General features: G+C 47.3%; 2 protein-coding genes across 2 annotated transcripts; both read right to left on the reverse strand.

Moving 5' to 3' along the window:
• Positions 1-421: 421 nt before the first annotated feature.
• LOC120928751 (olfactory receptor 52K2-like) lies at positions 422-1,378 on the reverse strand. Its single transcript, XM_040339740.1, has one exon. The coding sequence runs from the start codon at positions 1,376-1,378 to the stop codon at positions 422-424; it is 957 nt and encodes a 318-aa protein (XP_040195674.1).
• Positions 1,379-22,726: 21,348 nt separating this feature from the next.
• Positions 22,727-23,901, reverse strand: LOC120928446 (olfactory receptor 52K2-like). Its single transcript, XM_040339546.1, has one exon. The coding sequence runs from the start codon at positions 23,871-23,873 to the stop codon at positions 22,917-22,919; it is 957 nt and encodes a 318-aa protein (XP_040195480.1). The 5' UTR covers positions 23,874-23,901; the 3' UTR covers positions 22,727-22,916.
• Between the last annotated feature and the right edge of the window lie 2,045 nt (positions 23,902-25,946).

The raw sequence follows: 25,946 nt of genomic DNA on the forward strand, positions 1-25,946 counted from the left end.
CCCCCCTCCTGTGGTAGGAAGAGATGGGACAGGAGGAGGAGGGCATGGGATGGATGAGATGGGACAGTGGGAGGAAAGGGATGGAGGAGATGGGATTACAGGAGGAGGAGGAGGACATGGGATGGATGAGGACATGGGATGGATGTGATGGGACAGTGGGAGGAAAGGGATGGAGGAGATGGGACAGAAGGAGGATGTGGGAAGAAAGGGATGGAACTGGAGTAGGATTACATGGGATGGAGGGGATGGAATTACAGGAGGACGAGGAGGACATGGGATGGAGAAGGAGGAGCACATGGTATGGGCCTTAGTGGGATGGCCAGTGGGCAAATATGGTGGGGCAGCCAGTGAGTGGGGCCCCAAAATTTCTGATGGCTGCCCTGATTCCAATGCAGAGTCCAGATGATTGTCTCACCATCGGTTAGCGGGACATAGTCTTGTTCTTCCGGGATTTGGTGAAGCTTCTTCTGATTTCTTTCACCCCCAATCCATAGACAAAGGCATTTAGAGAAACTGGGGTCATGTGGTAGATGGCACTAATGATGTTCTGAACATCAGGTGTCATGTGTGTCTGGACTCTCGGTATAACAGATGATATTAGTGCAGTAAGGTAAATAATCATGGCCACCGTAAGGTGGGCACCACACGTGTTCAAGGCTTTACGACGAGCTTTCCCAACAGCGATCTTCAAGGCTGTGTAAAGAATGCAGGAGTAAGACAGTAGAATAAGGCTGACGTCAGTCACCGTGACCAGGATTCGGACCATGAGGCCCACAGCTTGCGGTTTGGAGGTATCTCCACAGGCAAGACTTAGAAGCCCCGCGTTCTCACAGACGAAATTCAGAATGATGTTGGACCTACAGAAGCGGACGCTAGCGGTCAGTATAACCATTGGAGAAATAAAGAGGGTACTCCTCGCGATCCCAGCGACAGACAACTGGACCAGAAAACTTGAGGTCATGATATCGTTGTATCTTAATGGTCTACAGACGGCTATGAACCTGTCCAGGGCCATTGACAGCATAACGCCAGACTCAAAAAGAGACATGAAGGAAATGTAAAAAATCTGAATGAGGCAGCCAGCCAGAGTTATCTGGTTCCAATCAAATGTCAAACCAACCAGAAATTTCGGCAGGATGGAGGCCGTGTAAGTAACATTAATGGTCAAAAGAAGGGATATAAGGAAGTACATGGGGGAGTGGAGACTCGGTATAACAAAGATCCGATGGATGACGAAGAGGTTAGCCACCATGATTATTATATATATTACAGTAAATGGAATTATTAACAATTTCCTGTTTTTTATAAAGCCGGGAAACCCAAAGAGGACAAACTCTGTGTGGGAAGTGATGGTCTCATTTGTGGTCACTCCTTCCATGGTGGAAAAAACAAAGTCTTCAAATCAAGAACTGTGTCTGAAGGAAACAGAAATACAGAGATATGAAATGAAATGTATAAATTAAACATTTTTTAGCTAATTAATGGTTAATAAGTCTGAGTGAGACTAGATTCCCCCCCAACCGCCCCAACTGGCTCATGACAGTTTGTCATGTTCTCTGCCAATCACATACCAGTGTCTAATTCCAACCTCCCATGGATAAATTCCCCAATAGGGATAAGATAAATGTATCTGGCTTTGGTTTGAACCAGGTTCAGAAAACATCGAAACGTGCCTCAAACCGAAATCTGGATACATTCCTTTGATAAGGGTTTGCTATGGATGTCAAGAGGGACTCCACATTGAAAGGAGCAAAAATCAATGGCATGGCCCACCCCTTAAATCCCATAACAGATCCTTTGGGTTTGGTATTAAGTTTCAAAGGGGACACAATGCAACAAAACAAGAAAAAAAAAGTATGAGGTCCCCCCCAAAAATCCATACAAGACCCTTATCCGTGCACACATTCTGGCTGGCAAGGAAAGAATGTAGATGAGTATGTGCCCCCCGCCCCCTCCCGAATCATACCAGGCTGTACACACCTAATATAGTGGGGGGATATTGATGACGATAAGGTGGTTTTGGGGGTCTGCAAGCATGGAGGCCTTGAGAATCTGGAAGACTCCTTTAACAAAGGATAACAAACCATGACACCAGCTTGTTCTCAGTTCGCCATCACAGCCATCATTGCTTTTTCAAGCTTTTCACGGCTCCTTTAATCTCACAAACAGGAAGTGATCACTCCACCAGTTAATCACCTCCCCCATTGAAGTGGTCATCACAGGATGTCCTCTCCACATAGCAAGCACCATATAAAGGCATCCCTCCAACAGGATTGTCCTGTACAATGAATACAATACAATGAATAGAATACATACAATGCTGACTAAAGTCTTATGGGCGTGTCTGGGCAGGGAATGTATGTATGCCTTCCCTGACTCCAAAAACGATCACAAGCTCTCAGATTATCGCTGATAGAATCCCTAATCTGCTCCATTCCATAGAATAATGCATATCCAGATTATACCATTATTGTAGGTGGAATGGAGGCTATCTACAGGCGTGCGCTACGAATCCCAACCCATGCTGATTAGACACAGCTGAGATAAGAGCGCACATCTGCCTATAACCACTAATGTCCTTGCGGAGTGAGCGCATCCCCTCCTCATCGATCGTCCGTGCTAAATGCACAGAGGGCCCCTCGTCGGCGGACATATCCCCACGAAGCAAACATCACATTCCAACCTCAAGATATTTTCTAGTACCAGACGAGATTCAACCAGTCTCAGACTGCCTCAGTCATTATGACAATACATATTAAATACCGTATTTATCGGGGTATAGCGCGCGCCGGCGTATAATGCGCACCCTGAGTTTATAAGGGAAGTTTAAGGAAAAAACGTACATTTTGGATGTCTTGCCCGGCGTCCCTCAGCGGCCTTGTCCGGCGTCCGTCTGCGGCCTTGCGCGGGGTCCGTCCAGCATTGTCAGTGTCCGTCTGCTGTCTTGCCCATCGTCCATTGGCGGCCTTGTCCGGCGTCCGTCTGTTTGAGTTTGGCGCCTTGGTCGAGCTGTGCAGAGCCGGATTTCCGGTGTATTCGGCTTCTCTCGGCTCCTCTCGAGTGGCTGCGAGTGGAGCCGAGCATGGCCGAGCCTAGCCGAGTTCCCAGTACACTCGGCTCGGTCTTTGTCGGTGGCGCTCTGAGACAGCCGACAAAGACAGGATCAGCGTATAACGTGCACCCACGATTTCCCCCTGATTTTAGGGGGAAAAAAGTGTGCGTTATACGCCGATAAATACGGTACATCTTTAAATTTCCACAACATGGTACAGCTAGCACATGGTTAGGCCTGACTCCGGTTCCAGCCCCTTTAGTGTATCAACAAGCCTTATGTGCATATTCAACTCTTAGGTATCCCTACCCACCCCTGGGTTGGAGACCAATGTGTACACTACAATCAATGACGATTAAAAGAATCTAGAACCACCACAGCAAGCCAAGGACGGTGGGTGACCATAGGAGGCATTTAGGGACCAGAAAAAGTGGTTTTCCAAAAAGCAGAACACTCAGGGATATAAAGTTTCCAAGACAGGACATTTGAATATGGAGCTGATGTCCTGCAATAACCAATGTGTTCCTGATGGAACCATAGGGACACGCCTGTTATTGCAGGACATCAGCTCCATATGCAAATGTCCTGTCTTGGAAACTTTATATCCCTGAGTGTTCTGCTTTTTGGAAAACCACTTTTTCTGTTCCCTAAATGCCTCCTATGGTCACCTGCCATCCTTGACCTGTCACCTGCCATCCTTGGCTTGTCTAAAATCCTGGGTTGAGTGGGGATACATTCGAGTTGAATATGCACATAAGGCTTGTGCTCCAAGTGGACAGCTTCCCCTGAGGAAGCCCAGATTGAGGGCGAAACATGTTGGGAACTCCATTAAATCTGCTGTATCCATAAGGATTTTACTTTATGTACTTGACCTGGAATTGTTTCTAGACAACTTTTTAATCATTGTTTAAATTAAATGTAGATTTCTAATATACTTCCTTGGATCAATTTATTAGTACATCCCACAACTATTCCTATATCTATTCGATTTAGGGATGTGGTGGTCATTTCAGTGGTTTGTCCGTGGTTAAGAATTTAGCCATGGATTGCAGTAAAACCCTGACAAGGGGTTCTGGGCTGGCTTTGGCTGGATGTAAACTTCACAGAAATAACAATTTCTTCTTCAAGACTCCGTTTCCTTCGTCTCACAAAGTGGACCATTTGACAATCTGCCAGCATGGAGGCGATCCGATAAAGAAATCATTCTGGACCAGCGGCGGTCCGTCCATAGAGGCCCCCTCTGGCTCCGCACCGCCATGAATCTATGTTATTGTAGCCAGCTGCCGCTGGTCTTATTCGAGGTGGCCGGACATTGAGTGACAACCACCTGAATAACGGCAGCTGGTTGGCTGTGCGGAAGTGCCTATCAGAGTCAGCGGCTCTGATAGGCTTTCCGTGAACAGCCCTCGTCCTCCCGGATGTCTTATCCTCGGAATGTACGGGGGGTGCGTTCCTTGGATAAGACTGATGGCCGTCTCAGCCAATCAGATTCGCCTATTCTGGTTATCGGTAACCTGATTGGCTGAAGCGTCACCAAGGCGGGAGAAGAAGACATTCGAGGGACGTCGAAGGATTAGGGTAAGTGCATTTTACAGGGCACAGTGGCGACAATGGGCACAGAGGTGACAAAAGGGCTCAGTGGCATCAATGGGCACAGTCGTGACAATGGGCACAGTGGCAACAATTAAAGGGCACAGTGACATGCACAGTGGCAACAATGGACACAGTAGTGACAATTAAAGGGCACAGTGGTGACAATTGGCATAGTGGCGACAATTGAGGGGCACAGTGGCTGCATTTGATGGCATGGCACAGTGTTGACAATTGATGGCACAGTGGCTGTGTTTGATGGCATGGCACAGTGACTGCGTTTGATGGAATGGCACAGTGACTGCGTTTGATGGCATAGCACAGTGACTGTGTTTGATGGCATGGCACAGCAGCTGTGTTTGATGGCATGGCACGGTGACTGCGTTTGATGGCATGGCACAGTGACTGCGTTTGATGGCATGGCACAGTGACTTCGTTTGATGGCATGGCACAGTGACTGTGTTTGATGGCATGGCACAGCAGCTGTGTTTGATGGCATGGCACGGTGACTGCGTTTGATGGCATGGCACAGTGACTGCGTTTGAATGCATGGCACAGTGACTGCGTTTGATGGCATGGCACAGCGGCTGCATTTGATGGCATGGCACAGTGACTGCGTTTGATGGCATGGCACAGTGGTGCAAATTGATGGCACAGTGACTGCGTTTGATGGCATGGCACAGCGGCTGCGTTTGATGGCATGGCACAGTGGTGCGAATTGATGGCATAGTGACTACATTTGATGGCATGGCACAGTGGTGATAATGGATGGCACAGTGTCTGCGTTTGATGGGCACAGTGAGGCTGCAATTTTTTTCTTTTTTCTTTTTTTACGTTTGCGCCCCCCAAAAATTTTGAGCACTAGCCGCCACTGTTCTGGACCCCTCAGCAGGCCACTTCATTCCAAGGTCTATCAATCAAACCCAAATGTGCATCCTGTATATTCCAAAAATCTATAAACGATATATTATATAAATAATATTATAAAAGCATTAGATTAGAGAGTATCATAATCAGCTCAAATTTACAAACCATTCCAACCGCTTTTATAGCATTAGAGCTAAGAAAACAAATTTCCTTGTAGATTGTGTCTAATGTTGTTCCACAGTACACAGGACCTAAATTTGGACCAAGGTGTACAGGACCTAAGGCTGGGCCAAGGTGTACAAAGCCTAAGACTGGGCCAAGGTGTAAAGGACCTAAAGTTGGGTCAATGTGTAAAGGACCTAAGGTTTAGCCAAGGTGTTCAGAAGCTAAGGTTTGGCCAACGTGTACAGGCCCTAAGGTTGGACAAAGGTATGTAAGGTCTAAGGCTGAACCATCGTCTAAGGCCAAGGTTTAAAGAACCTAAGGTTGGACCAAGGTGTAAAGGACATTAGGTTGGACAAAGGTGTAATGGAGCTAAGGTTGGGCCAAGGTGTAAAGGACCTAAGGTTGGACAAAGGTGTACAGGAGCTAAGGTTGTGTCAAGGTGTAAAAAACCTAGGGTTGGGCCAATGCTTAAAAGACCTAAGATTTGGCCAAGGTGTTCAGGAGCTAAGGTTGTAAAAAGGTATGCAAGGCCTAAGGCTGAACCGTCGCCTAAGGCCTAAGGTTGGGCCAAGCTGTAAAAGACCTAAGGTTGGAAAAAGGTATGCAAGGCCTAAGGCTGAACCGTCGCCTAAGGCCTAAGGTTGGGCCAAGGTGTAAAGAACCTAAGGTTGGACCAAGGTGTACTGGACCTAAGGTTGGACACAGGTGTACAGGAGCTAAGGTTGGACCAAGGTGTACTGGACCTAAGGTTGGACAAAGGTGTAAAGGACCTAAGGTTGGACCAAGGTGTACTGGACCTAAGATTGGACAAAGGTGTAAAGGACCTAAGGTTGGACCAAGATGTAAAGGACCTAAGGGTGGGCCAAGGTGTAAAGGACCTAAGGACCAAGGTGTAAAGGACCTAAGGGTGGGCCAAGGTGTAAAGGACCTAAGGGTGGGCCAAGGTGTAAAGGACCTAAGGTTGGGCCAAGGTGTAAAGGACCTAAGGGTGGGCCAAGGTGTAAAGGACCTAAGGGTGGGCCAAGGTGTAAAGGACCTAAGGGTGGGCCAAGGTGTAAAGGACCTAAGGTTGGGCCAAGGTGTAAAGGACCTAAGGGTGGGCCAAGGTGTAAACGACCTAAGGTTGGACAAAGGTGTACAGGACCTAAGGTTGGACCAAGATGTAAAGGACCTAAGGGTGGGCCAAGGTGTAAAGGACCTAAGGTTGTAAAAAGGTATGCAAGGCCTAAGGCTGAACCGTCGCCTAAGGCCTAAGGTTGGGCCAAGCTGTAAAAGACCTAAGGTTGGAAAAAGGTATGCAAGGCCTAAGGCTGAACCGTCGCCTAAGGCCTAAGGTTGGGCCAAGGTGTAAAGAACCTAAGGTTGGACCAAGGTGTACTGGACCTAAGGTTGGACACAGGTGTACAGGAGCTAAGGTTGGACCAAGGTGTACTGGACCTAAGGTTGGACAAAGGTGTAAAGGACCTAAGGTTGGACCAAGGTGTACTGGACCTAAGATTGGACAAAGGTGTAAAGGACCTAAGGTTGGACCAAGATGTAAAGGACCTAAGGGTGGGCCAAGGTGTAAAGGACCTAAGGACCAAGGTGTAAAGGACCTAAGGGTGGGCCAAGGTGTAAAGGACCTAAGGGTGGGCCAAGGCGTAAAGGACCTAAGGTTGGGCCAAAGTGTAAAGGACCTAAGGGTGGGCCAAGGTGTAAAGGACCTAAGGGTGGGCCAAGGTGTAAAGGACCTAAGGGTGGGCCAAGGTGTAAAGGACCTAAGGTTGGGCCAAGGTGTAAAGGACCTAAGGGTGGGCCAAGGTGTAAAGGACCTAAGGTTGGACAAAGGTGTACAGGACCTAAGGTTGGACCAAGGTGTACAGGACCTAAGGGTGGACCAAGGTGTTCAGGAGCTAAGATTGGAAGAAAGAGCAAAGCCGCTCCAGGTGAGCACAATCTTTTTTTCCAACCTTCGGGTGCGAGTCCAGTCCCCAGTCTGGATAAGGAGCTATTGGCATAGAAGAAATTGTCCGCACTCAAAGGTATGAAGCTAATGGTTGACTTTATTGGAGATGAAAATCCATCAAACGATGAGCAATGACATCTTACACATCAACACAGACTAGCAGATGGGCACAGATTAACGCGTTTCACAAATCAGAATTCGCTTAGTCATAATCTTCTCTACACCTTGGCCCAAACTTAGGTCCTGAACAACTAGGCCCAACCTTAGTTCCTCTACATCTAGGACCAACCTAAGGTTCTCTACACACCTTATCTCAGCTTTAATAGCCGGATTCAGGTACAGTTACGACGGCGTATCAGTAGATACGCCGTCGTAACTCTGAATCCGCGCCGTCCTAACATTAAGTGTATTCTCAAACTGATATACGCTTAAATATTGCTAAGATACGACCATCGTAAGTCTCCTACGCCGTCGTATCTTAGCTGTCTATTTATGCTGGCCGCTAGGGGCGTGTACGCTGATTTACGCCTAGAATATGTAAATCAGCGAGATACGCCTATTCATGAACGTACACCCGGGCGTCGCAGTACAGATACGCTGTTTACGTAAGGCATTTTCAGGCGTAAAGATAAACCACCAAAAAGATGGCGCAGCCAATGTTAAGTATGGACGTCGGACAGCCGTCAAATTTGTCACGTTTTACGTCGTTTGCGTAAGTCGTCCGTGAATGGGGCTGGGCGTAAGTTAAGTTCACGTTGAAAGCATTGACTTTTTGCGACGTGATTTGGAGCATGTGCACTGGGATACGTCCAGGGGCAGCGCATGCGCCGTTCGTTCGAAGCGTCATTTACGTAAGGTCACAAATAATTTCCATAAAACACGCCCACCTCTTCCACATTTGAATTAGGCGTGCTTACGCCGGCCAATTTATGCTACGCCGCCGTAACTTAAGGAGCAAGTGCTTTGTGAATACTGCACTTGCCTCTCTAACTTACGGCGGCGTAACATAAATAATATACGCTACGCCCGCACAAAGTTAAGCCGCCGTACGTGAATCTACCTACAAGTCTTTTATACCTTGGCCCAACCTTAGTTCCTCTACACCTTGGCCCAACAACAACATTCTGCACAGTCTACAAGGAAATTTGTCTACAAATATCTCAGCTCTGTTGCCATAAAAGTGTCTGGAATAAATACAATTTCTTTGTAAATTTAGTGCTGAATATGATACTCTCTAATAACTTTCCATTTTAGCCACGCCTCTAAGGCTCACTCCTGAATGTAATGAGAACCCTCTCAGCACTGTGAGTCCCGTCTCTCTGGGATGGAAACACCTACCTGTCTCTCAGCCATGATTCCGTCTCGTGTTGAGCTCTTCCTATGACAGCCGGTGATAGAGATGGATGGCACGGGCCGCTCCGAGGTTTTATCCTCTCCGGAATCTCGGTGGGATTGCCACTAATTGCTGTCACTCAGGAGGTCCCCGGAGGGAAAGGGAACCTTCATCAATATCCATCACATTTTTCTTAGACATGAATTATAAATACACCAATTATCCTGATCCGTGAGATCTGAGCTGGACCGACCCGCGGGTGTAAAATATCCGTCTACCAAGATCCGGTTCATGCCAAGAAACCCACAGAGCTTCATCACTCTAAAAAACGGCCCTATGCCGAAAACCACAAGGCTAGTTCTCATTATAGTGCACCAAAAAAAGGGGTACAAGAGCACCCTGGGTGTGGGTGGGGGGGGTATGTACCAGCGCTAAATAATAGAAATAGGGGTCCTCTGCTCAGAGGCGGCTCCAGGCTGTCTGAGTCCTTAGACACGGGGGCCCCACACAAAAAAAATCAAGCAAATAAAAATTACTGCAGAAAGTTGCATGGATCTAGCACACAGTGATTGAGCAGAGGCACATTAGGGGGCCGTGAGGCCTCTGTGAGTGCAAGGCCTTAGGCGACCGCCTAATTTGCCCAATTAAAGAGCCGCCTCTGCTCTACTGACACTGGCACTATTCCTTCCATTGACACCAATCATGGGGCACTATTTATCCTACTGACACCAATGATGGGACACTATTCCTCCCACTGACACCAATGTCCGGGTCCCCAAACACTCCCATGGGGCAGGACCCGGGTCCCCAAACACTCACCCTGGGGGTAGGACCCGGGTCCCCAAACACTCACCCTGGGGGTAGGACCCGGGTCCCCAAACACTTTTTATGATTTTTTATGTTCGTGTCCCATAGACTTTAAAAGTGTTTGCGTGTTCAATATATTTTTTTTGCCTGTTCACATGTTCTGCTGCAAACCGAACTGGGGGGTGTTTGGCTCATCCCTACTGTGGGCATGATATAGGGTTTTTGGGAGACTGGGGACATGATCTAGGAGATGTTGGAGACTGGGGACATGATCTAGGAGTTGTTGGAGACTGGAGACATGATCTAGGAGATGTTGGAGACTGGGGACATGATCTATGAGATGTTGGAGACTGGGGACATGATCTAGGAGTTGGAGACTGGAGACATGATCTAGGAGTTGTTGGAGACTGGGGACATGATCTAGGAGATGTTGGAGACTGGGGACATGATCTAGGAGTTGTTGGAGACTGGAGACATGATCTAGGAGTTGTTGGAGACTGGGGACATGATCTAGGAGATGTTGGAGACTGGAGACATGATCTAGGAGATGTTGGAGATTGGGGACATGATCTAGGAGATGATGGAGACTGGGGACATGATCTAGGAGTTGTTGGAGACTGGGGACATGATCTAGGAGTTGTTGGAGACTGGGGACATGATCTAGGAGTTGTTGGAGACTGGGGACATGATCTAGGAGATGTTGGAGACTGGGGACATGATCTAGGAGATGTTGGAGACTGTGGACATGATCTAGGAGATGTTGGAGACTGGGGACATGATCCAGGAGATGTTGGAGACTGGGGACATGATCTAGGAGATGTTGGAGACTGGGGACATGATCTAGGAGTTGTTGGAGACTGGGGACATGATCTAGGAGATGTTGGAGACTGGGGACATGATCTAGGAGTTGTTGGAGACTGGGGACATGATCTAGGAGATGTTGGTGACTGGGGACATGATCTAGGAGTTGTTGGAGACTGGGGACATGATCTAGGAGATGTTGGAGACTGGGGACATGATCTAGGAGATGTTGGAGACTGGGGAAATGATCTAGGAGATGTTGGAGACTGGGGACATGATCTAGGAGATGTTGGAGACTGGGGGACATGATCTAGGAGATGTTGGAGACTGGGGACATGATCTAGGAGTTGTTGGAGACTGGGGACATGATCTAGGATATGTTGGAGATTGGGGACATGATCTAGGAGATGTTGGAGATTGGGGACATGATCTAGGAGTTGTTGGAGACTGGGGACATGATCTAGGAGATGTTGGAGACTGGGGACATGATCTAGGAGTTGTTGGAGACTGTGGACATGATCTAGGAGATGTTGGAGACTGGGGACATGATCCAGGAGATGTTGGAGACTGGGGACATGATCTAGGAGATGTTGGAGACTGGGGACATGATCTAGGAGTTGTTGGAGACTGGGGACATGATCTAGGAGATGTTGGTGACTGGGGACATGATCTAGGAGTTGTTGGAGACTGGGGACATGATCTAGGAGATGTTGGAGACTGGGGACATGATCTAGGAGATGTTGGAGACTGGGGAAATGATCTAGGAGATGTTGGAGACTGGGGACATGATCTAGGAGATGTTGGAGACTGGGGGACATGATCTAGGAGATGTTGGAGACTGGGGACATGATCTAGGAGTTGTTGGAGACTGGGGACATGATCTAGGATATGTTGGAGACTGGGGACATGATCTAGGAGATGTTGGAGACTGGGGACATGATCTAGGAGTTGTTGGAGACTGGGGACATGATCTAGGAGATGTTGGAGACTGGGGACATGATCTAGGAGTTGTTGGAGACTGGGGACATGATCTAGGATATGTTGGAGATTGGGGACATGATCTAGGAGTTGGAGACTGGGGACATGATCTAGGAGTTGTTGGAGACTGGGGACATGATCTAGGAGTTGTTGGAGACTGGGGACATGATCTAGGAGATGTTGGAGACTGGGGACATGATCTAGGAGATGTTGGAGACTGGGGACATGATCTAGGAGTTGTTGGAGACTGGGGACATGATCTAGGAGATGTTGGAGACGGGGGACATGATCTATGAGATGTTGGAGACTGGAGACATGATCTAGGAGATGTTGGAGACTGGGGACATGATCTAGGAGTTGTTGGAGACTGGGGACATGATCTAGGAAATGTTAGAGACTGGGGACATGATCTAGGAGATGTTGGAGACTGGGGACATGATCTAGGAGATGTTGGAGACTGGGGACATGATCTAGGAGATGTTGGAGACTGGGGACATGATCTAGGAGATGTTGGAGACTGGGGACATGATCTAGGAGATGTTGGAGACTGGGGACATGATCTAGGAGTTGTTGGAGACTGGGGACATGATCTAGGAGATGTTGGAGACTGGGGACATGATCTAGGAGTTGTTGGAGACTGGAGACATGATCTAGGAGTTGTTGGAGACTGGGGACATGATCTAGGAGATGTTGGAGACTGGAGACATGATCTAGGAGATGTTGGAGATTGGGGACATGATCTAGGAGATGTTGGAGATTGGGGACATGATCTAGGAGTTGTTGGAGACTGTGGACATGATCTAGGAGTTGTTGGAGACTGGGGACATGATCTAGGATATGTTGGAGATTGGGGACATGATCTAGGAGTTGTTGGAGACTGGGGACATGATCTAGGAGTTGTTGGAGACTGGGGACATGATCTAGGAGATGTTGGAGATGGGGGACATGATCTAGGAGATGTTGGAGACTGGGGACATGATCTAGGAGTTGTTGGAGACTGGGGACATGATCTAGGAGATGTTGGAGACGGGGGACATAATCTAGGAGATGTTGGAGACTGGGGACATGATCTAGGAGTTGTTGGAGACTGGGGACATGATCTAGGAAATGTTAGAGACTGGGGACATGATCTAGGAGATGTTGGAGACTGGGGACATGATCTAGGAGATGTTGGAGACTGGGTACATGATCTAGGAGATGTTGGAGACTGGGGACATGATCTAGGAGATGTTGGAGACTGGGGACATGATCTAGAAGTTGTTGGAGACTGGGGACATGATCTAGGAGATGTTGGAGACGGGGGACATGATCTAGGAGATGTTGGAGACTGGGGACATGATCTAGGAGTTGTTGGAGACTGGGGACATGATCTAGGAGATGTTAGAGACTGGGGACATGATCTAGGAGATGTTGGAGACTGGGGACATGATCTAGGAGTTGTTGGAGACTGGGGACATGATCTAGGAAATGTTAGAGACTGGGGACATGATCTAGGAGATGTTGGAGACTGGGGACATGATCTAGGAGATGTTGGAGACTGGGGACATGATCTAGGAGATGTTGGAGACTGGGGACATGATCTAGGAGATGTTGGAGACTGGGGACATGATCTAGGACAGTCTTACTCAATTCTTTGTACAACTGAAGAACCTTTGAAATAACTTTCCGAGGTCAGGAAATCCCGGCTAAAAGTTGCTATATCTACAACTCTTGGTAGTGGTTGCCATTGGGAAGAATTACCCCCCTTTGCTGATAGCTAAAAGATGAATGGTTTCAGAGGGAACTTATCTGAAAGGCAGAAATTGGAGGAACCCCTAGCAACCTCTGGAGTAAGGATGAGCCGAACACCCCCCTGTTCGGTTTGCACCAGAACTTGCGAACACACCAAATGTTCGTGTGAACTTTAGAACCCCGTTAAAGTCTATGGGACTCGAACGTTTGAAATCTAAAGTGCTAATTTTAAAGGCTAATATGCAAGTTATTGTCCTAAAAAGTGTTTGGGGACCTGGGTCCTGCCCCAGGGGAGTGTTTGGGGACCCGGGTCCTGCCCCAGGGGAGTGTTTGGGGACCCGGGTCCTGCCCCAGGGGAGTGTTTGGGGACCCGGGTCCTGTCCCAGGAAACATGTATCAATGCAAAAAAAAGTTTTAAAAACGGCCGTTTTTTCAGGAGCAGTGAATTTAATAATGCTAAAAGTGAAACAATAAAAGTGAAATATTCCTTTAAATTTCGTACCTAGGGGGGGTGTAAAGTCAGCATGTGAAATAGCGCATGTTTCCCGTACATAGAACTGTCTCTGCACAAAGTGTAATTTCTGAAAGAAAAAAAAGCCATTTAAAACCGACTTTGCGGCTCTAATGAATTGTCAGCTCTTTCAATTACAGAGATGATTCATTCATAAAAAATAAAAATAAAAAAGCTGGGGGTCCCCCCAAATTCCCCCGGTCTTTCCCAGTGACTTACGAGGGTGCGTCAGAGGGGGCGGGGTCACGTGACGGGTGGCCGCTTCCCCTATATAAGAAATGTCACAGCTCCAGCGCGATGGATTTTCTCATCGCTGGACCGGACCGCTGATCACCCGTCGCTGGAGAGATCATCCGTCGCTGGATAGAAGACAACGTTGGAGCGGGGGGCCGGGCCGAGAGTGGATTCACATCGCTGGATTTTTATTTTTTTTTATTAATAAAGGATTTTTTTCTACTGTGTGTGTGTGTTTTTTTTTAACTATTTACACTTCCTTCGTGAAATGGTAGGGGTATAGTGTACCCCATTACCAATTCACACAGGGGGGGGGTCAGGATCTGGGGGTCCCCTTTGTTAAAGGGGTCTTCCAGATTCTGATAAGCCCCCCGCCCGCAGACCCCCACAACCACCGGTCAAGGGTTGTGGGGATGAGGCCCTTGTCCCCATCAACATGGGGACAATCCTCCCCATGTTGAGGGTATGTGGCCTGGTGCGGTTCAGGAGAGGGGGACCACACTTTGTCCCCCCTCTTTTCTGTGGCCGGCCAGGTCAACGTGCTCGGATAAAGGTCTGGTGTGGATTTTTGGGGGAACTCCACACCATTTTTTTTTTTTGGGGTGGAGTTCCCCTTAAAATCCACACCAGACCTGAAGTGTCTGGTATGAATATTTGAGGGGGAACCCCACGTCATTTTTTTTTTAAATTGAAGGCGGGGTTCCCCTTAATATCCAACCACGCACGCAACTTTCGTCACTTCCTGCAACGCTGGCTCTCATCACCGCCGAGGTGGAACGCACGCTCTAAAGACGAGAGCGGTACACAGCGCCCAGGTTTCGACACTTGTTCCAACGTGACCAAGCCTCAGTGCCGGGTTCAAGGCACCACATATGGTAGGCGGCCACTTGGCTCCCTCTGTTTATATTTTTTAACTTCAAAATAAGCGTATTACACTATGTTTGGCACCGTTCTATTTTACATGCATTTATCGGGCTATCCATGATTGCAACAACCGTCACTGCCAGGACGCATTTAACTGCACAGGTGATCCTGTCAAAAGCTTTAAATGTCCCCTTCTTTGGTATCAAACTAAGGGGCACATTTATCTGGTAAGGAGCCATCTCATTTACTCACATCGGGTGATTGTCTAACTGGTCTTTTTTACTAGATCATCTAGTATCGAAAGGTGTTTCAGTGATATATATATGTTTATTTTATAGATCCAAATATGTATTATTAGTGATAGCGCACCCATCCCCCACATATTTTCACTGTTATAATCTTTTGATAATTTTTTTGGGTAGCAGCTTTTTTATCTTAGTTTTATTTATCTACTTATTTTTGGCGTGAGATACCATACACACAATATCCATATCAGACCTGAAGGGCCTGTTAATGGAATTTGGGGGGACCCCCAGCTTTTTATTTTTTTATTTTTTATGAATGAATCATCTCTGTAATTGCCAGAGCCGACAATTCATTAGAGCCGCAAGTCCGGTTTTAAATGCCTTTTTTTCTTTCAGAAATGACACTTTGTGCAGGGACAGTTCTATGTACGGGAAACATGCGCTATTTCACATGCTGACTTTACACCCCCCTCTAGGTACGAAATTTAAAGGAATATTTCACTTTTATTGTTTCACTTTTAGCATTATTAAATTCACTGCTTCCGAAAAAACGTCCGTTTTTAAAACTTTTTTTGCATTGATACATGTCCTCTGGGGCAGGACCCGGGTCCCCAAACACTCCCCTGGGGCAGGACCCGGGGCCCCAAACACTTTTTAGGACAATAAATTGCATATTAGCCTTTAAAATTAACACTTTAGATTTCTCCCATAGACTTTAACAAGGTGTTCCGCGGCTTTTCAAATTTGCAGCGAACACCCCTAATTGTTCGTTGTTCGCTGAACAGGTGAACAGGCAATGTTCAAGTCGAACATGAGTTCGACTCGAATTCGAAGCTCATCCCTACTCTGGAGGAACCCCGAGTAACCTCTGGAGGGACCCATAACAACCTCTGAAGGAACCTTTAGCAACCTCTGGAGGAACCCCTAGCAACCTCTGGAGGAACCCCTAACAACCTCTGGAGGAACCTCTAGCAAACTCTGGAGGAACCTCTAGCAACCTCTGGAGGAACCCCTTAGCAAACCTCTGGAGGAACCTCTAGAAACCTCTGGAGGAACCCCTAGCAACCTCTGGAGGAACCTCTAGAAACCTATGGAGGAACCCCTAGCAACGTCTGGAGGAACCCCTAGCAAGGTCTGGAGGAACCCCTAGAAACCTCTGGAGGAACCGCTAGCAACCTCTGGAGGAACCTCTAGCAACCTCTGGAGGAACCCCTTAGCAAACCTCTGGAGGAACCTCTAGAAACCTCTGGAGGAACCCCTAGCAACCTCTGGAGGAACCTCTAGCAACCTCTGGAGGAACCCCTTAGCAAACCTCTGGAGGAACCTCTAGAAACCTCTGGAGGAACCCCTAGCAACGTCTGGAGGAACCCCAGTAGGAATCTTGGTCTGGCACTTGTCCCGATCCCTAATTTATGTACTTGATCTATTTCCATAACATTGTTGGGCACCAACTTATCTCCATATTGTGGGTGAGGGACGCTTCAAATGATTACATCCCACTCAAGGATCTGAAACTGATACAATGTTTTATTGAACAAAATCTATAATGATTTCTTTACGTTTTTAAAATCTATAATACATTTTTTTTATCTCAAAATCTCCTGAAATCTTCAGAAAATTTTATTACAAATGACTTCTGGGTGTATATTCTCCATCACACGCTCGGTCTAATCGGCCCACATTTATGACAGGTTCTCTTTAATACGATTATAGGAACTGCTTTAGGGAAAGTCCCTCCTTATACTATTTCATACTTTATGAGGAGTGTCGTTTTAAAGATTGAAGATCGAAGATTGAAGATCGAAGATCGAAGATCGAAGATCGAAGATTGAAGATCGAAGATCTCCTTTAGTTTTCTCAAATCTGAGATTGAAGATGAAAATATAAAGGTTTGGGTCACATTTGTATCTCCATATGAAATGCAGAATGTTGGAATCTCAATCATTCATTCTATTTTTTATTAGCAATAAATGGTCGTCTCTTGCAGGACACGATGGTCTAATTATCATCATTGCTCTGCCTCCCTCCTCCCCCGAGGATCCTCCTCACAATTATCCTAACAAGCTGGACATCTCTTTCCAGCCTTCGGGGAGGCCGCTGTTTCCTCTGGACAGTGCTCCGTCCCCGCTCACAGCTCTGCCTCATTAAGTGTCTGATTAGCAGCTCTGCATTATTCTGGGACTCCTCGGGGGCCGATCCCTAAGGATCCTGTGCTTAGTAAACAGTCAGCGGTCAGGGGGCCTTTTAGACCTCGGACTTATTTAGGTTTCCCAATTAGAATTTTTCCTGAATAGAGATAATTGGAGAAGACATTGACCTTGGGAGACCTCCGCAGGGACTGAGCCACTCACTTCATTCATGTCTTTTCTATGATGAGTGAGGAGCCGTATTTTATTTAATCACAATAAATGAATGTCTACACTACAATTACATAAACCACAATAAGTATAATACGTAGTGTAGCGCCCCCACTTTTAAATAGCTGGGGCGTTACGCTAAAGTTAGTGGGGGATGGGAGATCTTAGTTGCTCCCATTCACTGATTGTTAGTTTGTGCTGTTGCCAGTTCAGAACTGCCTCCTGGGTCAGTCTGTGTGTCCAGGGGTGAGTTGCCACTCCTGGGCGGCAGTTGGCGTTGCGGGGGTTCTGACAGAACCATCCTTTCCCTAGCAGCCAATCAGAGGAGCTTCCCTCTTTGGGCATGCTGGCAGGGGGTATATATGGGGCACCGGCCATTTTTCCCAGAAGAGTCTGCGGGGCCCGAGTTCCAGGTGCGGCATCCACCTTCAGGGTGCGCGCATCCGCGGGCCCCATCCTCATGGCCTGCCCGGTTGAGGGATTCGGCTGTTACCATTGGAAACCAGAGAGAGTGTGTGGTTCTTTATTAAAAAGGCAAGAAATTGTCCGGTGTAGTGTACGTGAGCTGTCCGGCGACGAGGGAGTTAACCCCACGCCATTGAACTTGGGCGCCCGTGCAGTGGAACACGTGCCTGCAATGTGCCAGGACAAGTTCCTCTAAGTGGGAGGAGCCGCCCTCCCCTGCGCGCCATTTACTGTGTGTCATGTTGAAGTTGGCCTTGTTGGCCTTGAAATAAAGCATGGGAAACTTATACTACCGGCTGGACACTTGTTCTTTTATCCACACTCACAAGTATCACCCCTAGACAGAAGAATTTGGTAACTTAATACGCCGATCCCAAATACATCAGCGGCTCCTTCGGGGGTAAGCGCTACAGTAGCATAATAATAATAGTCCGTCCAATTGTGAGTGGCCTGGAGGTAGGGTGACCACGTGTCCCGGATTGCCCGGGACAGTCTCGCATTTTGCAGGTCTGTCCCGGGCACATTTATTCCATTAAAATACAGTGTCCCGGAATGAAATCTGCCAATCTGATGCCCCCAAAAATGGCCGCCACATCACCGCTTTACTCACTGACAGTACTGCTGGCGGAGCACAATCCCGCCCCCTGCTTGTGATTATTGGACAAATCATAAATCCCGCCTCTTGTGTCCAATCACTGTGCTGTGATCTGTTACAGCACAAGCTGATTTTTGGGAAGGGGGGGTGTCTCTGATTGGTACTTTGGAAATGTGGTCACCCTACCAGGAGGTCCTGTGGCCTAATCCAGGGGGGTCAGGAGGGGGTGTTTGGGTGTACCAAGATGGCCACGGCGGATGGAACTAGGCCCGAGCCGCGGTCTTTCCTGCTGGGATCGGGCCGCTACCAGCTGGGGGAGCTCCAGGGAAGGAGGCAGCCAGCGGGCCTGCTAGTGGAGGGAATGGGAGGAAGAGCTGCAGGACGGGTACTAGGCCACAGCCGCGGTCTGTCCTGCGGGACTAGTGCCACTAGCGTGGTGGATAGCGGAAGGTGGTAGGCTGCGGCTGCAAGCTGGTGAGTGGGTTGAGGGGGAGCTGGGGAAGAACCGAGTCTATGGGGGACCGTAGACCGGCTTACAACCGCTGGGATCCTGGGATTAGACTGTTAGTTACTGGTCTTGTCATTTTCACAGTAATCAGTGCATTTTTATAGCACTTTTCGCTGTGAAAATGACAATGGTCCCAAAAATGTGTCAACAGTGTCCGAAGTGTCCGCCGTAATGTCGCAGTCACGAAAAAAAATCGCTGATCGCCGCCATTAGTAGTAAAAAAAATAATAAAAATGCAATAAAACTATCCCCTATTTTGTAAACGCTATAACTTTTGCGCAAACCAACCGATAAACGCTTATTGCGATTTTTTTTACCAAAAATATGTAGAAGAATACGTATCGGCCTAAACTGAGGAAAAAAATCGTTTTTTAAAATATTTTTGGGGGGATATTTATTATAGTTAAAAGTAAAAAATATAGTTTTTTTTTTCAAAATTGTTGCTCTATTTTTGTTTATAGCGCAAAAAATAAAAACCGCAGAGGTGATCAAATACCACTAAAAGAAAGCTCTATTTGTGGGAAAAAAAGGACGCCAATTTTGTTTGGGAGCCACGTCGCACGACTGCGCAATTGCCAGTTAAAGCGACGCAGCGCCGAATCGCAAAAAAAGGGGCCTGGTCCTTAACCTGCATAATGGTCCAGGACTTAAGTGGTTAAACGGTGTTCATGTCAGGTGTCTCCTGTAGTTATTTAGCATGAGAATTACAGTACTAGGTGTAACGGCACCCCGAATATGAGAGGGTTCAAAGCCGTTTAGGATATTCCATTCCCAAACACCAAGGCAGCTACCGGCACCCCAGTCAGGCGATCAAGGCCCCCATACAAATAATTCTCCCCCAAATACGAGACGAGGCTCCGTGTTGGAGGTCAAACAGGATTATGAACTTTATTGGAAGGAATACAGTCTCTTTTTATACACTTGAGAATACTGCAGTCACATGACCAACGACCCGGATCCGCCCACAACATCACACAATGGTTACATAACGAGCCCCCAATACACATTATTCTGAGTGTCAATACACAGACAACAGGTGAGTTAATTGACTAATCCCTTAAGAATGACCTTTGAGTTTCCTAGACTGGCCGTCTCCTAAACTACAATTATCATACATATCAACACAGAACTCCTTCACACAATTGCGGGGTTAATTAGTGTAAGTGCCGGTTCACACAGGGGCAACAGGACTCCCAGCGCGACTTTGCGAGACGACTTCAGCGCGACTTACAGCGCGACTTCAAGTTGCCTCCAGGACAGACGACTTTGCCAGTGGCCAATCAAACAATAATCAGCTCTGTGGGAGGGAGGGGTTTGTGAAGAAAATAGACTTTATTCAGTATTTTCTCATAGGTTTGGTTTTCTTTTAAGAACCCCTGGACCGATCTGGGTGAGATTTGGATATGTTGGTCCCCCAGATCGGGGGCTATCAGGGAATATGTAATTGTAGGGATACCTTGTGTGGAAAGGGGTGTTCAAACTTTTGGGAACACAGACTGTTAAGGTGGTAATTGAGTCTGCTACTGTCTTGTAAACTAACCTTGGTCTGGCTTCTAAAGACCTTCTCATTGTGTGATGCTAATTGACACTGTATTGTGTGAAGTTCTATTGATGATAGATGTGGATTGTGAGATGTCTGACTTGCCAGCTGTAGTTAATTAGAATTGGAGTCAGAGGGCCGGATTCACGTACAGCGGCGTATCTTTGAGCGGGCGTAGTGCATCTCATATGCGCTACACCGACGTAACATAGAGAGGCAAGAGCAGTATTCACAAAGCACTTGCTCCCTAAGTTACGGCGGCGTAGCGTAAATGGGCCGGCGTAAGCCCGCCTAATTCAAAGTAGGCAGGTAGTGGGCGTGATGTATTACAATGAAGCGTGACCCCATGTAAATGAAGCGCCGAACGAACGGCGCATGCGCACGCATGCTCAGAATCACGTCGAATTTTACTCCCTAAGATACGCCAGTTCAATGGCTACGACGTGAACGTAACCTAAGCCCAGCCCCATTCACGTACGACTTACGTAAACGACGTAAAATCCGACGGCAGTTCCGACGTCCATACCCTACATGACTTGGACCAACTTTTTGGTGGTTTAACTTTACGTCGGACGTACGCCTTACGTAAACGGCGTAGCTTACTGTGACAAACGCAAGTACGTTCGTGAATCGGCGTATCTAGGTAATTTACATATTCGAAGCGTAAATCAATGGAAGCGCCCCCTAGCGGCCAGTGTAAATATGCGCCCAAGATGCGATGGCGTAGGTGACTTATGTCGGTCGGAGCCGAAATTCAGGCGTATCTCCTTTGCAGAATCAAGCGCATAGATACGACGGTGCATCCTTGGACTTACGCGGCGTATCATTACATACGTCGGCGTAAGTCTTTGTGAATCTGGGCCAGAATGTCTGACTAAAGGAATGTGTATTGTATAAGCAGGTGTCTATCTTCAAAGATGTGTATTGGAGGCTCGTTAGTACCCATTGTATGATGTTGTGGGTGGAGTGTGTCATTGTCCATCCGATTACTGCAAGTATTCTTTTTGGTGTATATAAGAGCCTGCCTTCTCAATAAAGTTGTTCTATGCCTGGTACCCACTTCATGAAGTCTTGGCTCATGTTTGGGGGAATATTCTAACCATTGGGAAGAATCATCCTGGAAACTGCATTCATCTCCACTATCCCTCCACCTCCTATGGTAGCGATAATCACTTAAGCTCGGCGATTGAGGGACGGAAAGAAGGCCTCAGGACCATAACCACTGCAGGTCTTAACAGGGTTTGCCTGAGAATATTATTTTCCCTTCCTGTAAAGTTGCTTCAGATGAGACAGTGATCCGACTTTGGAGACATTGCCAATGAATATTACTATCCCATCTGAAGCAATCTAAAACACATTCTTAATGTCCATTATTTTCTTGCTCACCCTGTGCCCAAAAGTGACTCCCGTCACGCTAGGTAATCCACCCGCACTAATATAAAGTCACCAGGAGGGTGTACATGACACAGGGCCAGCGCATCAAAAGGGCTCATTATCCAACATGTGGTCTGCCTGGGGTGAGGGTTAGGGGGCTGACCAGCCATCTTTCCCATATCTTCTGAAAAAGGCTTTGGTTTGTTTCCGAACCTCAAATGTGAGTTTATACAGAGGTATCGAGTCATTACCCAATGATATCAAAAGAGAATTTAATGGTACCTCAGAGCCTTTCCAGGTCAATAATAGGAGTCTCTTTGCATAGGTGGAGATATGGAGATCCCCAAAAATGCCTTAAAGGCTGTTCTTGGGGGTGAAGAACATTCGGAAAGACCCAGTGCCTGTGAAATAAAGGACCCCTACTTCTTCCCAGAAGGTCTGGACTAGTGGGCAGGCCCAGAAACAATGTAGAAAATCTCCCTTCTGGCCACACCCTCGAAAACAGTCAGCAGCAGGGGCCCATTGTGCGTAGTCTGGTAGGGGTTAAGTGAGATAGGTGAAAGATTTTTATGTTGATTATACGATCTTTGGAAGATATTATTGAAGTTTTATATGTGTCGCTATATTCTGACCAGTCCTCGTCCGTAAGTGTAGAGTCCATAGATGCCCATTTTGCCTGTGACATCCGGAGTCTGTCAGAAGAGCAGCATAGTATGTGGATATAAGTTTAGTGGGGTCGCAGTATTTTCTCTAGTTGTGGTACCACTGTGGGGTCATCTAGGGAGCCAAACTGGGTTGGTCAGACTCTAATGACCATTTACTAGACAAGCGCCCTCTGCTTCGATCTTTCCAGATGGTGGTCTTGCCATCCAGTTGAAAAACACCCGGTGCTACATCAACGACCAAGATAATAACTTAACATGAAGATGATAAAACCTGAAGGCGTGATAAGGATTAGTGAGGCGTAGCCTTGTTCTTCCGGGATTTGGTGAGGCACCTTCTGATCTCCTTTACTCCAAATCCATAGACAAAGGGATTTAGAGAGGCTGGGGTCATGTGGTAGATGGCACTAATCATGTTCTCAACATCGGGAGTAATTTGTGTGTGTACTCTTGGCATAACAGAAGAAAACAACGCAGCAAGGTAAATAATCATGGCCACCGTAAGGTGGGTACCACACGTGTTCAAGGCTTTACGGCGAGCTTTCCCAACGGCGATCTTCAAGGCCATGTAAAGAATGCAGGAGTAAGACAGAAGAATAAGGCTGACGTCACTCACCGTGGCCAAGATTCGGACCATGAGGCCTACAGCTTGCGGTTTAGAGGTATCTCCGCAGGCAAGACTCAGAAGCCCCATGTTCTCACAAACAAAGTTCAGAATGATGTTGGACCTACAGAAGTGGACGCTAGCGGTCAGTATTACTACTGGAGAAATAAAGAGGGTACTCCTCGCGATCCCAGCGACAGACAACCGGACCAGAAAACGTGTGGTCATGATATCGTTGTATCTTAATGGTCTACAGACGGCTATGAACCTGTCCAGGGCCATTGAAAGCATAACACTAGACTCGTAAAGAGAAATGAAGGCAATGTAAAAAATCTGAATGAGGCAGCCGGCCAGAGTTATCTGGTTCAAATCAAAAGACAACCCAACTAGAAGTTTCGGCAGGATGGAGGCCGTGTAAGTAACATTAATGGTCAAAAGAAGGGATATAAGGAAGTACATGGGGGAGTGGAGGCTTGGTTCAACAAAGATCCGATGGATGACAAGGAGGTTTCCAGACAAGATTATTACATATATTACAGTAAATGGAATTATTAACAATTTCCTGTTTTTTATTATCCCGGGAAACCCAAAGAGGACAAATTCTGTGTAGGAAACAATGGTTTCGTTCTGGGTTAGTCCTTCCATGGTGGAAATAATGAGGTCTTCAAATCTTGATCTATGTCTGAAAGAAATAATAATATGGGGGGTATGAAGTTAGATTAATTGACATACATTTCTCAGGTAATTAATAGTGAATTTGTGTTGGTGAGGCCAGAATCCAAACTCAACGGCCCCAACTGGCACATTAAGAGATGAACATCTTGTGCTCTAGTAACCCTTTGAGATCATAACAGGTTGACAAGGTTTTTGTAGGTCCCATAGAAGTGCTTAAGAGACATTTCAAACCTTTGTTTGGGTTCAGCCATTCTCCAACAGCTTTGGGCAAAGTAAGCATTCTGTAAGGCCCTGAACCCTCTTGGAATCCCAAGATTGATAGAAACTGAAGTCATTTTGGCTGCAATTGCTAAAAATGTTAAATAAAACTCCAAAATGCTACTACTGTATGTGCCCCTTTACAGTCTGCTATATAGTTGCACCAGGGCTCACTAGAATTTAAAGGTCCATTAGTAGATGTGAGTGATGTGAGAGGGAGGACACCCCTCCTTACCCCTGCCTATAAGATTTGGATGATGGGGAAGGAGAATAGAAGAGAATAGAAGGAGGTATTCATCATGATGCCTGTGACGGGAGTCACTTTGGGCGGGAGGCTTGTGGAACCCAGCTTACCTTGACATGGCAGAGCTCTGTAAACTCCTTGTCCAGCTCCCCCGGCCGCTCCTATGTGTAAGTCACCATGTATCTATTAGGGGCACAGGGTGACCGAGAACCCGAGTCGGGTCTGCCTAGCCCGACTCACCTTACAACCACACCGGACTCAGCATTTCCATTCCTTGTGTGGTTGTCTCCCCAAAAACACCATTCGCACTTCGAACTATGACCAGTACCTTTCCTGGAAGGAGGAGAGCATTTTTCTCTGGTGTCGCTGCTTACGGGCCAGCGCTTTCTCATTTAGAGTTCCCAGCAGACAGAATCATACCATCCCAGCAGGACCTGCTCTGACACTGGCCCCCTATGCTGTATTCGCATCTCTACTTTCCGAATTTCTCTTCCATGGGCTGGTATCTGTACCTCTCCTGCTATCCAGACCTTGGATCCAGATGGAGGTTTGGATGTCCCAGACTGCAGGAAGCATCCCATTGCTTGCCACCAAAGGTGACAGACTCTGGACACCCTGTTGGGTATCTCCGCCAAGAAGATGCTTCCTAAGTTCTGGAAAATGAGACCCGCAAGTCTAAGCTATAGTTACCCCAAAAACTATGGCTTTGTCTAGTTACTAGGTGTGACAAACCCTCATCCTCAACAGGACTATGTCCGCCGTCAATGCTTCCTCTGTCCAGAACCAGCACCATCCAAAACTATTTAGCCCACCAAGTCACCAGCCGCAAAACACAGTGTAGAGTGGCAAACTTCAAACTGATTTATTATCCCACATGGACACAACAGATATCCCACTCAGGACCATCACCCCCCCTTTGGAATTCAGCGTGGGGTAAACTGTCCAATCAGCAAGGAGGGCTGTTGAAGGAATCCACCTGCAGACAGGGCAGAGAGAGACAATAAAACAATGGAATACAACCACACCCAACTGGTATTGGCAACTGTAACCCATGCATGAGACAGGAAAACCCAGCAGGTTTGTTGTGCTGTCATGTACCTGGTTGGAGGCTGAAGGGAGAAGATGGCTTCCCATGCTGCTCTGGTCCAAACACTCCTGGATATGGTGACAGGGTGTGCAAGGCCCAAAGTGGCATGGGTTGCCGAGGGTCCAGGTTGTTGATCTTGCAGGTAGTCAGCAGGAGCTATCTCTAGCCAGGAGTCTCAGAGGAGTGCCCTGTACCTTGTCCCATCCTTAGGCTCTGCACACCTTTTCCCAACTTTAAGCCCTGTAACCTTTTTCCAACCTTAGGCCCTGTAAACCTTGTCCAAACCTTAGGCTCTGTACACCTTGGCCCAAACTTAGGCACTGTACATCTTGTCCCACCCTTAGGCCCTGTACACCTTGTCCCACCCTTAGGCCCTGTACAACTTGTTCCAACATTATGCTTAGTACACCTTGTCTCAACCATAGGCTTTGTACACCTTGTCCCAACTTTAGGC

Source organism: Rana temporaria, chromosome 2 (assembly GCF_905171775.1).
Source record: "Rana temporaria chromosome 2, aRanTem1.1, whole genome shotgun sequence".
NCBI lineage: Eukaryota > Metazoa > Chordata > Amphibia > Anura > Ranidae > Rana > Rana temporaria.